General features: G+C 33.7%; 1 protein-coding gene across 1 annotated transcript; it reads right to left on the reverse strand.

Annotated features, from left to right (window-relative positions):
* Positions 1 to 5,586: 5,586 nt before the first annotated feature.
* On the reverse strand, positions 5,587 to 10,053 carry LOC114184946 (protein SRG1-like). The gene is made up of 4 exons (XM_028072369.2): positions 9,743 to 10,053; positions 9,404 to 9,651; positions 6,561 to 6,885; positions 5,587 to 5,995 (listed from the first exon to the last, which is right to left on the reverse strand). Exons 1-4 carry the CDS (start codon positions 9,998 to 10,000, stop codon positions 5,741 to 5,743), a joined length of 1,086 nt encoding a protein of 361 aa, XP_027928170.2. The 5' UTR covers positions 10,001 to 10,053; the 3' UTR covers positions 5,587 to 5,740.
* Between the last annotated feature and the right edge of the window lie 3,078 nt (positions 10,054 to 13,131).

Consider the following 13,131-nt stretch of genomic DNA (forward strand, 5'->3'; position numbering starts at 1 on the left):
CATGAATTTTAAGATATGTATTTTAAAATATATATGCACTAATAAATTACTAGAAAGTGATTAATCTTCTTAAACTGTCCAATTGGGCAATTCAAGATTCAATACATTTAAATTATTAGTATTGTATCCCCTTATATCTAATTTAAAAAAATGTAGTTTTTTCAAAATGAAAACTCGGGAACAATACATAATTTTCGTATTGAATCTCAAACAGAAAACTAAGGCTAATTCACATATAAGAAAAGCAAACAACATATTTTAACAAATAATTAATCACATATATAAAGCAAACAACATATTGGCATCATAGGAAAATATTAGAGTTAGGAACCTGGGAGCGCGTAAAAAGCAGATGACAATGGAAGATGATGCAATTCAACACGTTCGAGAGCTACAAGAGATAACAAAAAACACAAGGGAAAGTCATAAGTAACAAATAAAAGCAAAAACAACAATTTTCTTAACATCATATATTACCTATTTAATTATAGTTTTCTTACAATTCTCTTAAATTCAGACTTAATGCTTTACATTTGAAGACACAACACTCCAAACAATTTTAATCTCAATGCAAATTAACACTCATAATAACTAAAATTGAAAATTAACATTTACAAAACGGAAAACCAAACAAAAACGCGTTGGAAATTCACCTTGCAGGAACCGCGGCGCGATAGTTGCGAGAAAAAAGAAAAATGTTCGTGCACGAAATGGAGATGCGGGAAAAAGAGGTGCAACGATGGTGGCCAGAGCAGCGTGGCTGGAGGCGAGACAGTTCGGTGGCAGCACAACGTTGGTGGAAGAAGAAGAGGGGCTCGTGTGGTGGTGGAGGGTCGCCGGAACAGTTGCAAAGAGAGAGACATTGTCCAATCAAAGCGACGATTGGCTGGAGTAATGTGACCGGAGGCGAGACGCGACGGTGGCAGCACAACGATGGTGGAAGAACAAGGGGGGTTCGCATGGTGGTGTCACCGGAATAGTTGTAGAGAGAGATGGAAGAGATGCAGCGCGAGCGAGGAAGAAGAAGAGGGGTTCACATTTTTTTGCCTTAATTAAACTATATGGCATCAATTCAATTGATAACTGAGGCATATAGTGCTATTTGGACCCGGTTCACTGCCACCCGAGGCCAAAGACGTAACGGGTAATGGCATTTTTGAAATTTCTGGCCACGCTTTTGGCTTTGGGTTTTTTCAACCGAAGCATATAAGCACCTCTTGGCACCGGTTTTATTTGAACTGAAGCCTATAACACCTTTTGGCTTCGGGTTTTACTTGAACTGAGGCATAAATGTTGCCTGGAATTGCAAAAATGCCACCGCGCCATTATATGCTTCGGTTCCTTGCCAACCGAGGCCTATAAGGCGAGGTAAAAATGCAATTTTGCACTAGTGATAACAATTAAATATCATTTCATCATAGAAGCAGAGACAAATATGAAGACCTAACTCAAGTACTGCACAACAAAAGACAAAATTGTAGATACTTTACAAAGGTGTTACCAAGACCAAGGTTTAAACTATTACGCGCTATGCTTGGAGTTACCGAATTTGCATGAAGGAGAAGTATTAAAGTGTAATGCAAATTCTAGTAGAATCTAAAAAATCCAAGGATAAAAATATTGAAATGTAAATGAAAATTCTAGAACAATGTAAAAAAGCCTAAGATAGGAGAAAAAAATCAATAACATTCTACATAGGTAAAAATCTAGAACATTCTACATAAGTTCCAGTTATAATGTTCTAGAATAATCATATAAGTGAGATGGGTTTATAAATACCCATGTACTCTACCATTTTATGTATGACAAGTAAAACAATATCTAACACACCACTCACAACTAGATAACATACTACTTCTAACTACTACCACATTCTACTATATCCACAATTTTCTGTATCACATCAACTATTTTGTTCACAACTTCAAAGTACTATCAATGGTACCAAAGCTACATTCAGTCATCTACTAGGCTTAGATAAATTTTTCAACTACTTCAAAGAAACTATAACTCCATGCTACACTACTTCCAAAATATTTTCTCAACCCATGGCCATTACCAATCCAACATCATCAATTCTAGTACCTATTTTCATAAGAGAAATTTATAGTTTTTAAAGTGTCAAAATGAACACATTATTTCGCTCCCAAGATTTATTGGACATTAAAGAAGAAGGATTAAGTATTCCATAAGACACTTCCACTCCTATTGCAACTCAGAATGTAGTGCTACCTATATGTTTCTTGTTCTTAACAGTCATGTAATTTACCAATACTATAGTGGAGAAAAAAAATGTTAAGTCCTTAAGACTGTTGTAAACTTACTAAAAGCACAGTCAAAGTAGACTTCCTAAGATGTGTATACTCACTACCCTTAAGGACTTATCCACAATATATTTCTCAAGTCCCTTAAGATACAACAAATTTTTTTCGAATTTTCTAAGGAACCTAGAAACTAGCAAGGAACTCTTAAAAGACAAAACCCATGATATAAAAGAAAGAAAGGAGAGAAAAAAAGAATGATAGAAAATATGAGACAGAGATTGAAAGTGCAAAGTTGTTTTTTCAAAAGAGCAAAACATGATCTATGTATAGGGAAGGGAAAGTTTGTTCTACAAGGTCATAAGTTGGAGGGTTACAATGTCCCCCTTGTGTTAGGAATCCAAATGTGAGTCTAAGTCTCATATTGGGTAGAAATGAGAAAGTAGAACAATATATAAGGATGAAAACCCATAAACCTTTCCAGATGGTTTTTGATTGAGACTGTTGTCAATGCCTTATGTAGTTAGGCTCAGATCTCATTGGTGTTGTATTTCCTAGTGAACATTTTCCCTCGATCGATGTAACACCTTGATTCAAAAGAAATATCCGCAATAACCTATGAACTAGGAAAAACCAAAAATGGATCTTACCGCTAAAGCCTCCGAGACCTGTGCAACAAATCGTCATAGCGCGAGAAGAAAATCGTTACTAGTGACAAATGCTCAAGAGTGAAGCTTTGCTTACAAATATCTTCACTAATAATGATGGAACAAACTACATATATAGGGAAGAGAGTTTGCAAGTGTGGTACTCGATTTCTCTGTTGCAATATAAAACTTTGTTTTTATAACAGAGTTAACTCTACAAAAGGACACTAGTGCATATTTGATAATTTACCTCACCTTATAGGCCTCGGTTATGGCGGAACCGAAGCCTATAAGGAGGTGGTGGCAATTTTGCAATTTCAGCAACCTATATTGCTTCAGTTCTACAATCAACCGGTGCCGTAAGCAGCTTTAGGCCTCGGTTCCTTAAGAACTGAAGCCTATTAGGCAGCTCAAAAATGAAAATTTTAAAATTGGCGCCAACGACAACACATTTGGCCTCGGTTGCTTTTGGACCAAGGCAATATTGGGCAGTTTTAGGCCTCGGTTGAAATAGAACTGAAGCCTATAACCCTACCTAGAAACCCTAATTTATAAATTTCATTAGCGCCGCAATTCACCCCTCTCTCTCACTTCCTCCCTCACCAATTCGGCCCCCACGACCTCCTCTCGTCTTCCACTCCCCTTCTCTTGGAAACCCACGACAACGCCTTAACTCTTCTCCCAAACCACATCGTCGACGACGACGACGCCCTCTGCAACGACCACCTCCACAACCACAAGCTCAAGAATGCGGCTCTCGAAGCCGCCAACAAATCCCTTGCACCCTACACCGCCTCCCCCTCCGGCGTCGCCCTCCTCGACCGCCACGACAATATTTACAAAGGCTCTTACTTGGAATCCGCTGCCTTTAATCCCAGCCTCGGCCCCGTCCAGACCGCTCTTGTCGCCGTGGGCAGCGGCGACTACCACGACATTGTGGATGCCGTTTTGGTGGAGAAGGAAGACGCCGCCGTTAAACAGGAGCAGACGGTGAGGTTTGGGAGCGTGAAGATGAACTCTCGACAGTGATGGTAGCGTGAAAGCGCGGTGGTGATGGTTCAACTACTGTAAATTTGAACTGCGGGCAGCTTGCTCATGGTGGTCCAATGGGGTATGGTGCTGCGGTGGCTACGCGTTGCAGAGAACATGGAGAAGCGGTGGCTGCCAGCAATGGTGGAACGTGAACTGCATGGTTGGTGCGCGAAGAAGCTTCTCGAAGGCTGCAAATTTTATTTTATTTTTTTAAAAATATTGAATCTATGGCTTCGGCCTCTCTGCAACCGAGGCAGAAAAGAGATCTATGGCTTCGGGTAATGATCGAGGCCAAAAGGGGGTGCCTTTTGGCCTCGCTTTAATATGTCTCGGTTCTTAAACCGAGGTAAAATCTCGAAAATAACCGGGGCCAAAAGGAGATACTGCACTAGTGGGAGGAAGTAGAAGCATTGGTATGACCTAGTGGGATTGGCAAAACAAGAGATGACCATGAATTCAACATTTGTAAATCTATGATGAATGCACATCGATCCAAAGTAACAAAATCACTTGAGCAAGAATTATATATGGAATGGATAAAGACTCAACATAGATGTGATATGTTTATGAAGATGAGGTTTTTTATTTTCATCAAATGGAACTATAGAGGTAGTAATTCACGGAATGCATAGTGTTGGTGCTATGAGTCATATGAGTCATGAAAATTGAGTTTAGATCATTGATGCAAATCACCTTAAGAAGTGTTTCAGCATGAGTCAATCGCTAGGCCCATTTTTCTTTACATGTCTTCAAATATTTATATCAATGTAAAGGTTTTATATTGTATGGTGTAATTAGATCATTGGGCTTGTATTCTGGCCCACGTTTTTAATTGCCTTTTACATATTTTCATTGTATTTATTTTGGGCCACAAAGACATGTTTCTAGCAGCCCAATATCTCTTTCTTTCCGCAGTCTTCAACGTCCAAGCATGCAGCCCATCCAACCTCAAGTTAATTAACGTGTTTGGGCCAAGACCAGCCAGCAGCTCAACTCATATTTCAGCATGGAGGTCCTTCTGCTTAGCATCATTTACACATCCAAAAAGTCAACCACTTCAAAAGGCACAAAGTATTCTTCTTCTTATAGACACGACAGTTAGGGTTCCATCATTCCCTTTCGATCTCAACCCTTAGACAACCTTTTGGTCGTCCTTGCTGTTACCCAACCTTACTTCTTGCCATTAGGTTTATGTTAGACAATTTCTTCTCTTACGTTTGGGTTTAATTTCACGGCCCCCTTTTTACTCTATGAAAGGCAGACCAATCTATTGTAAACGAGAGCTTTGATGAGTAGAGTGGTTTTTCCCTGTTTCTTCAGAGCTCACCCCCTAGTTGAGGTTTTCACCTCTTATGATTTACGAATCAGTGAGATTCCGAGAGGTTCCCCACCAAAACTCGTTCGAGAGAAACTCACGATTTCACCAAGAGTGTTTCTTCACATATTTCAATGTGTTTCTTCGATTCTTTCACGTCGATTTCATGGAGCTGACCGTCCATTAATCGTTGACACATGAAGTGTCCCTTATGGATATATAAACATATTCTTTTGCTAATAAAAAAATATAACAATAAATTTAGAGTGTTAATGTTATCATATATGACATGACAAGAAATGTTTAAAGCAACAAGAAATGCGACAGAAAATAATAAAGATTCAATGGTATTCATATACAAACATTCCTTACAAACTTATTTGGATTATCATTAGATAAAACTCTGATGTTATTTTTACTTGTATATTGTTCATACAATCCTTATAACTGGCGCAAATATATTTGCTTTCCTAATTTTAATAACTTCAATTAGGATGCTCTATTCTCATGTTGTCTCTGTTAGACTTTCCTTCAAGTTTCCGAGCAAAATACTCTTTAAAATACTGATTCACTCTGATGCTCTTGAACTGTGGTGGTGTTTGATCAGTGATCAAACATGGCGAAGGACCTATGACAGCATCTTCTCTAGGGCTATAGAATGTTGCAAATGAAATTCTTTCCATCTCAGAATTCACTGTTACTCGATGCTCAACACTTCTATAGGTTCCATTGGTAATAATCTATGCCATATAAAATATACAAAATTGAAAATATGAAAGTAAACCTCATTAGGATATATAAACCACATAAAAAAAATACCTTCTCTATAATTATGAAATAATTTATATTTATTTTTAAGAATCTTTTTTACCATGTTTCTGACTTTCTTGTTCAAAGAATAGTTGAATTTTGTAATTTTCATGTATATGATGAATGCAATGGTTTTCACATCCGGAATCAGTAAAAAATGGTTCAAAATTGAAAACAATCATTACTTTTAAAAACTAAGATGACCAAAAATTTTAGAATAAAAAAAAATTGAAAAGATAAAAAACTAGTCAGAAATAAAATAAAATATAATTTATTCAAAAAAAAAAATACCCTTAATACATCACCCAAAACATTTGTTAACGAATTGAATTTGAGTTTTATAGGGTGAATAAGACTCTTAACCTTTTAAAAGATAATTTTCTTATAGTAAATAAAAATCTAAAATATTAAAGCCTTATAAAAAATGTATTTGCAATAATTTACAAATTTAAAACTGAAAAAAAAAAATCAAACTAAACCCCAGCCAAAGTTTACCTCCATTGTGTCACCAACATTGACAACAAAGGCATTAGGTAAGGGTTTAACAGGAATCCACGTGCCATCTTTTCTTATCTGCAATCCTTCTACTTGATTGACATGTAAGAGGATGGTTAGAGCTACTCCATCTGAATGATTTGTTAAACCAATGACCTTTTCTGGTTGAGGAAAAGGCGGATAATAGTTGATCCTCATCATTTGTATCCCATCTTCAAATAATTCTCTCATTTCCCTTTCTTCAATCTCCAAAGCTTTTCCCATTTGCCCAATTATGATCATCGCCAGATCTTTCATTTTTTGTGAGTATAGCTCTAGATTCTCTCTGCATAACAAAGACCAACTCGGCTGTGAGATAGATTTCTTTAAGAAATATATATAAATGATTACTTCTTTAATATTAGTTCCTAAATTTCAGAACTGTAAAATATTAATCAATTCACAATCATGATTTTAATCTTACATCACATTTAAATAATTTTTCGTATGGTTTTTCTTCGGGTGCTGCCAAGGACATTGATTATTTAACATTGTTTTACTGGCTAAAAGGGAATAGAGGTTGGTTATGGAAGATGATGGACTCTGAAATGAATTTTTAGAATCCAAATGTAAATCTTGGAGAAACTTGAATGATAACGGTAACCCTACACATGAGTCAAGGTGGTTGAGTGATTTGAGGCCTGTGTGGAAATGGGGTTGATGGAAATGTCTTGATGACAACTTGTTGTAAGAATTAGGAACAAGTGATGTGTGGTGAGGTAGATGAAACAATGTATTGTCTTTTTTTTTTTTTACTTGTAAGGTTGCAACCGCAATGTGAAACATGTGTATATGGATGGATTGGGACAAGGTCAGTACAACATAGCTGAGCGATGAATCACTTCAAATTATTTAGTAGTTTAGAGATTAGTTCTAGAAGTAATTTCATTTGAAGAATATGTGGATAGCAATCATTTGGGTTATTTAGAATATGAAAAATAAAATTATTTTTAATATTGCTAGTACGAATTAGAAAAAATCTTTTGTTTGACACAGATTAAACTTTGGGTATGGGTAACACATAAATTCAACAAGAAATATTTTTCATACTCTGAAAGGTTTCCTTTATCCCTTTTATGAGATCAATAATGTAATAAGAAAGTTGGCCAATTGAAGATGATGTTTATAACTTAAAAGTCCTTTTCTGTCAAAAGTCAGAATGAGAACAAGTTTTACAAAGCGTAGAGTTATACTAAGCTTACAAAAAAAAAAAAAAAAAAGGTAGGAGTGCATGAGTACAATTAGGAAAATAAAGGCAATAGTGCTAGGGAAAGATGAATTGGAAATGTCAGAAAGGTATGTATTTGGAAAAACTCTACTTGGTTTTGCAAGTAAGGGGTCAATACACTAAAACAAGGTGATGATGTATACAATTGTACAAACTATATGCAAGGTTAAGTTAGATGTAACCTAAATTTGTTGGAAAAGAGGTTCGGGTTTGTGGATACCTTTTACCACTATCCAATATTGTTTTGCAACTTTGTATTGGGATTTAGACATTTCAAGTATCATGTTTTATTTATTTTATTCTTTTTCACTGATTAAAATACAAAATATTAATAATATGCATAAAATGCCTATGCTTAGAACGTAATATAATTTTGTACATGTCTTACTACAAAAATATTTTTTATTAGTGATCAATTTTAGTGACAAATAATAATTGGTCACCGTAGTAACTAATTTAGATACCAATTTATAAATTAAAAATGATCGATAACTAAAATAGTTTTTAAATTGATCATTATAATGAATTAGTCTCTAAATTAATTAGAAACAGTAGTTACAAAGATTTTAACTATCAAGACAATTGACCTCTAAATTTGTATTTAAATTGGTCACTAATGGAACAAATTGAAAAATGATTTTTTTAGTAACTAAAATCTCTGTAATTAATGTTAATGATTAATTTAAAAATTATTTTAATTATCAATAATATTTAGTTTATAAATTAGTATTTAAATTGTTCATTATAATGACTAATTATTTTTAATTTCTAAAATTGGTCCGTAATAAAATATTTTATTGTATTGTTCGTTCTACTGAAAGTGTTGTTTTCTTCTCTTAACACTTCTATCCGAATATTGAATTTTGCACTGAAATAATTTATTTCATATTTTTTCCTCAAATTATAAAAATGCACAATTTTGTTTTCTGTTTACCTTGATTAAATTTCAAACATAAACAATCTATTTCTACACTTTGGCAAGTTTAGGTTGTCAATAAACACATATATTTTAGTTTTAGGTTTGACATATATAATTTAGAGAAAATCCAGTTTTAGTTTACACAACATAAAAAAAAAACATAAAGGTTTAAGGTTCTTTAAATATACTTTACAGAGTAGAGATAATATTTGTAAACATATTTTAGTATCTCTAGTTTAATGTTTAGAAATTAAAACGTATGTTTTGAATTTTGAATTACAATTTTTCATTTTTAAATTTGAAAGAGTAGAATTAAATCTTACAAGTTATAAGAAATAATAATATGCTTATACTTGAGTTTTAGACTATTTTTAAGTTAATAAAATCACCTTTCTTTGTGGTCTTACTCCTACCAAACCACTATATATCACATAAACAAGACACCCCCTCCTCCCCCCCTCTACATAAATAAATAAAATCAGAACCATTCCAATTATAATCAAAAAAGAAAAAAAAAAAAAAACAGTTCAAGAATCTCACAAAATGAGTGGTACCAAAGTTGAATAATTTGTATTATGATATCACTATAAAAAAGAGAATGCATATATAAATACATACACATAAAAAAATGTGACAAAATATAAACAAATATAGAACCTGAAAGGAAGAGGGAGTTGTGGAAACAAGTGGGGCATTCTGGATTTGGTAGGAAGGGTTGTCATGTAGAACATATCATTCCAATCAAGCTTTTGATCTTCACTCACAACAAATAATTGCCCAAAACCCTCCATATTCTCTGAAGTCTGCCAAAACTTTTTCTTCTCTGACATTGGAAGGTTGAAGAATTCCTTAATATCCAACTTTATTTTCTCCACCAAAGAAGAGCTCACGCCATGGTTTATAATCTAAAAAATATTAAAATTGAAATCCATTAACTGTTTGAGATTATATGCGTTCCAAATAAATTGAAGAATAAAAAGAGAATATGAAACTAACCTGGAAGAATCCCCATTCTTTGCAAGCAAGGTGAAGCTTGGGCAATTCCGAACTCCCAGATTCTTGAGAAAGCAAATTGTGCATGTCAATAACAGGAATCTGAAGGGTGGCATGAGATTGTTGAGAGATGAGGAGCTTTTGTTGTCGATGTTGAGGCTGAAAGTATCTCTGTGGAACATTAGATACACTCTCTTTAGACAACTCTTGAACTGATGGTACCAAGACTGAAGTCCCTGATTTGTTGAACAACGTTTCCATACCCTTTGCAAAACAACACACTTCCACTCTTAATCTCTTCTTCAATTATAAGACCCTGCCTTTTTATTATGACTGGCTGAGATTGAGATCTATTAATGATATTTTGAAATTAATTTCATCGTACAAATAATAATTTTCATTGCTGAATTGTTGTGTGGTTGAAACCAGTGCTATTAAATGCTTACCAGAAGTATTTAAGTTGATAGATGACTCTCACGTCAACTTTTCTGTTACTCAGCGTCCTTATTTATAAATATTTAAATAACAGTAGTCTAGTACTAGTTCCACATAATAAGAAAACGTAGAATCATATACACAAAAACAAAAGGTAGAAAATTTAATGTAAAAACATGCTCTGACCATATCCATCTTCTAAAGAAGGCAGTCACGATTTCCAATCTACCTCTTGATCTATCTTGATCTCTCACATGTATATACAGGGATATCAAAGTGAGGTAGTTCCCATGGTTAACTCATTCATGTTAAGTTAAAATTACGAAGGAAATATAAAAATAATATTAATTAAATTTTAATTTTAATTAAATTAATCTAATAAGAGATAAATTAAATTTTAATTTTCATTAAATTTAACTGAACAAAATAGAAATAAAATTTTAATTTTAATTCTATGGATACCCACTGGTACAGGTAGTACGATATCTGCACCCGACCCATCTATAAACAGGTATTAGAATACCTACTATCCACTATCCGTAGGTAATAGACATCCACAAGTACCAACTATCGGCCGCGAATTTTATCCTCATCCCTATATCCAACGAGTATAAAATTTTTGTCTCATTCATATCCCCAACAAGTAATAAGTATACTTGTACCCTTCCTCTTATCCACTCCTTATTATTTCAATATCAATTAATTATTTTTATAAAAATATAAAAATCACAACAAAGGAAACATAATATTATCCAATATTCAATATTAAAAGGACTTATTCTCCACTAGTACAAGAGAGGGATACTTATACCCTTGCTTTTATCCGCTGCTTACTATTTCAATATCAATTAATTATTTTTTTTAAATATAAAAATCACAGTAAAGGAAACATAATATTATCAAATATTCAATATTAAAAGGACTTACTCTCCCTTAGTACAGGAAAGGAATTTGTTAATTTAAATTTAACATTATTAATTTTGTTTGAACTGTATTACTATTTAAGGTAATTGAACCCTTGTTTCAATTTTGTTAATGGTCACGTGTGCTTAAAATTGACATTAATATGTGTCGGGTGTAGAGATCAAATGTCTACTTAAACAATTTTCAAACTCGGTTGTAATGAAAATCAGTTGATTTCAAAACCTTATGAAAATTGCATTGTTTTATAAAACAAAGTCAAATACCTTATAAAAACCTGTACAAGATTCACAAGAGGAAAAACAAATTTAGAAGTCGTTCTTGGCTCTCAAAATTGTGTTTTTGGAAAGGTTGGAATTGGTTACAAATTTTTTAGTGAAAAGATTGTCAAGAAGTTTGGTAATTTCTTTTCCACTAGCAAGCCAAATGAACTGTTTCCAATTATTGTATGAGAAAATGTCATATTTCTAAGAATTGAAAAGTAAGAAAATATTGTGTACCTAAGGGATATTTGAAATGGATCTCAAAAAGACTAAGAAATGATTAACCATGTTGGGCGTAACCTATCAAGGGTACCATGTAATGTAAAATTGTTTCATAGGTCATAAAGAGTCACAAGAAAGATTTGTGATACCTAGATTGTGGGTGTCCAAGGCACATGACAGGTGATGAGACAAAATTTGCAATGTTGAGCTTGAAGGGTGAAGGATTTGTGACTTTTGGAGATAACAACAAAGGAAAAATACTTGGCATTAGATTCATGAGCTATGGATCCTTATTCAACGTCAAAAATGTGCTCCTAGTTGAAGGATTAAAGCATAATCTAATAATTATAAGCCAACTTTTTGATAAGGGATATAAAGTAGTGTTTGAACCTAGTCATTATTTTATCTTTGATGCATGTGGTAGTATTGCGTTAATAGGAAAAAGAGTTAACAACACTTACTTGATTGATCTGCATCATGCATCAAATATCATACGTTGTTTTCTTACAAAAGAAGATGACACATCACTAACACAAAAATAGTTTATAATGTCATCCATTTAACGTCTGCCCAAAAGAAGCCCAAGGTAAGAAAATGACCGATGGTGTTTTCGTAAATAAATTAACAATTTTTGCCTCGGCCTAGGGAAGCCTCAATGTCACTTAATGTTAGCTCATAAAAGCCCTTATGTTATTGTACAAAGGACGTTGGCCTAGAGAAGCCCCGATGTCACTCAATGTCGGCCCATGGTAGCCCCGACGTCACTCAACGTCGACCTAGGGCAGCCCCAACGTCAAAATGGATTTTAAGTAATCCCCGCGAACCAAAAAGCGTCCACTGCTCCTTCCCGTGACCTTCTCTTTCATCCTCGCCAGCGACAACGACCGCCGTAGGTGAGTTTGGCTTCATTTTCCATCATTAATTTAAGCATTTTGAACTTATTGGTTTTCGTTTTCGTCTCTATTTCTTGTAAATTTTGCATTTTCATCTCCATTCCATCATCCAAGTTTTTGTTGGCTGGCGTCGGCGACCTTATAAGGTCACCCTACTCCAACTACGTCTTTGTTTTTGCTACAAGAGGTTAGTTTTTTCATTTCGTTCTGTTTGCACTTATGCTTTTATTCATGTATTTGTATATTAGTTTTTTTGGCATGTTTCTTTTTGTTTGAAATTTCATGATATTTGAAAATTTTGAAATGAAATTTATATTCATTATTAAATGTTACATTGAAATAATTATAATTTTATTTAGTTTTTTAATATTATTGTTGCATTGTTATTTTATATATGAAGATTATTATAGTTTTAGTTCATAACACATAGCGAACCTTAGTTCCTATTTCAGATTTAGTACAAAGGATTAAATTGTTAATCGTTTGTATTAAATCTTGAATTGTCTTATTAGACAGTTCAAAAAAATTATTTTTCATAATTCGCTATAAGGTGATATTGACATAAATTTGATAAAATTTTGATTTAGGCAATTTTGTGTTACTCTCTAGATGCATACTTGATTGTTCTTGAGACCAATGCGAAATGTGTAATATCCTA

This window comes from Vigna unguiculata, chromosome 5, assembly GCF_037176805.1.
Source record: "Vigna unguiculata cultivar grain cowpea cultivar isolate G323 ecotype 2 chromosome 5, ASM3717680v1, whole genome shotgun sequence".
NCBI classification, from domain to species: domain Eukaryota; kingdom Viridiplantae; phylum Streptophyta; class Magnoliopsida; order Fabales; family Fabaceae; genus Vigna; species Vigna unguiculata.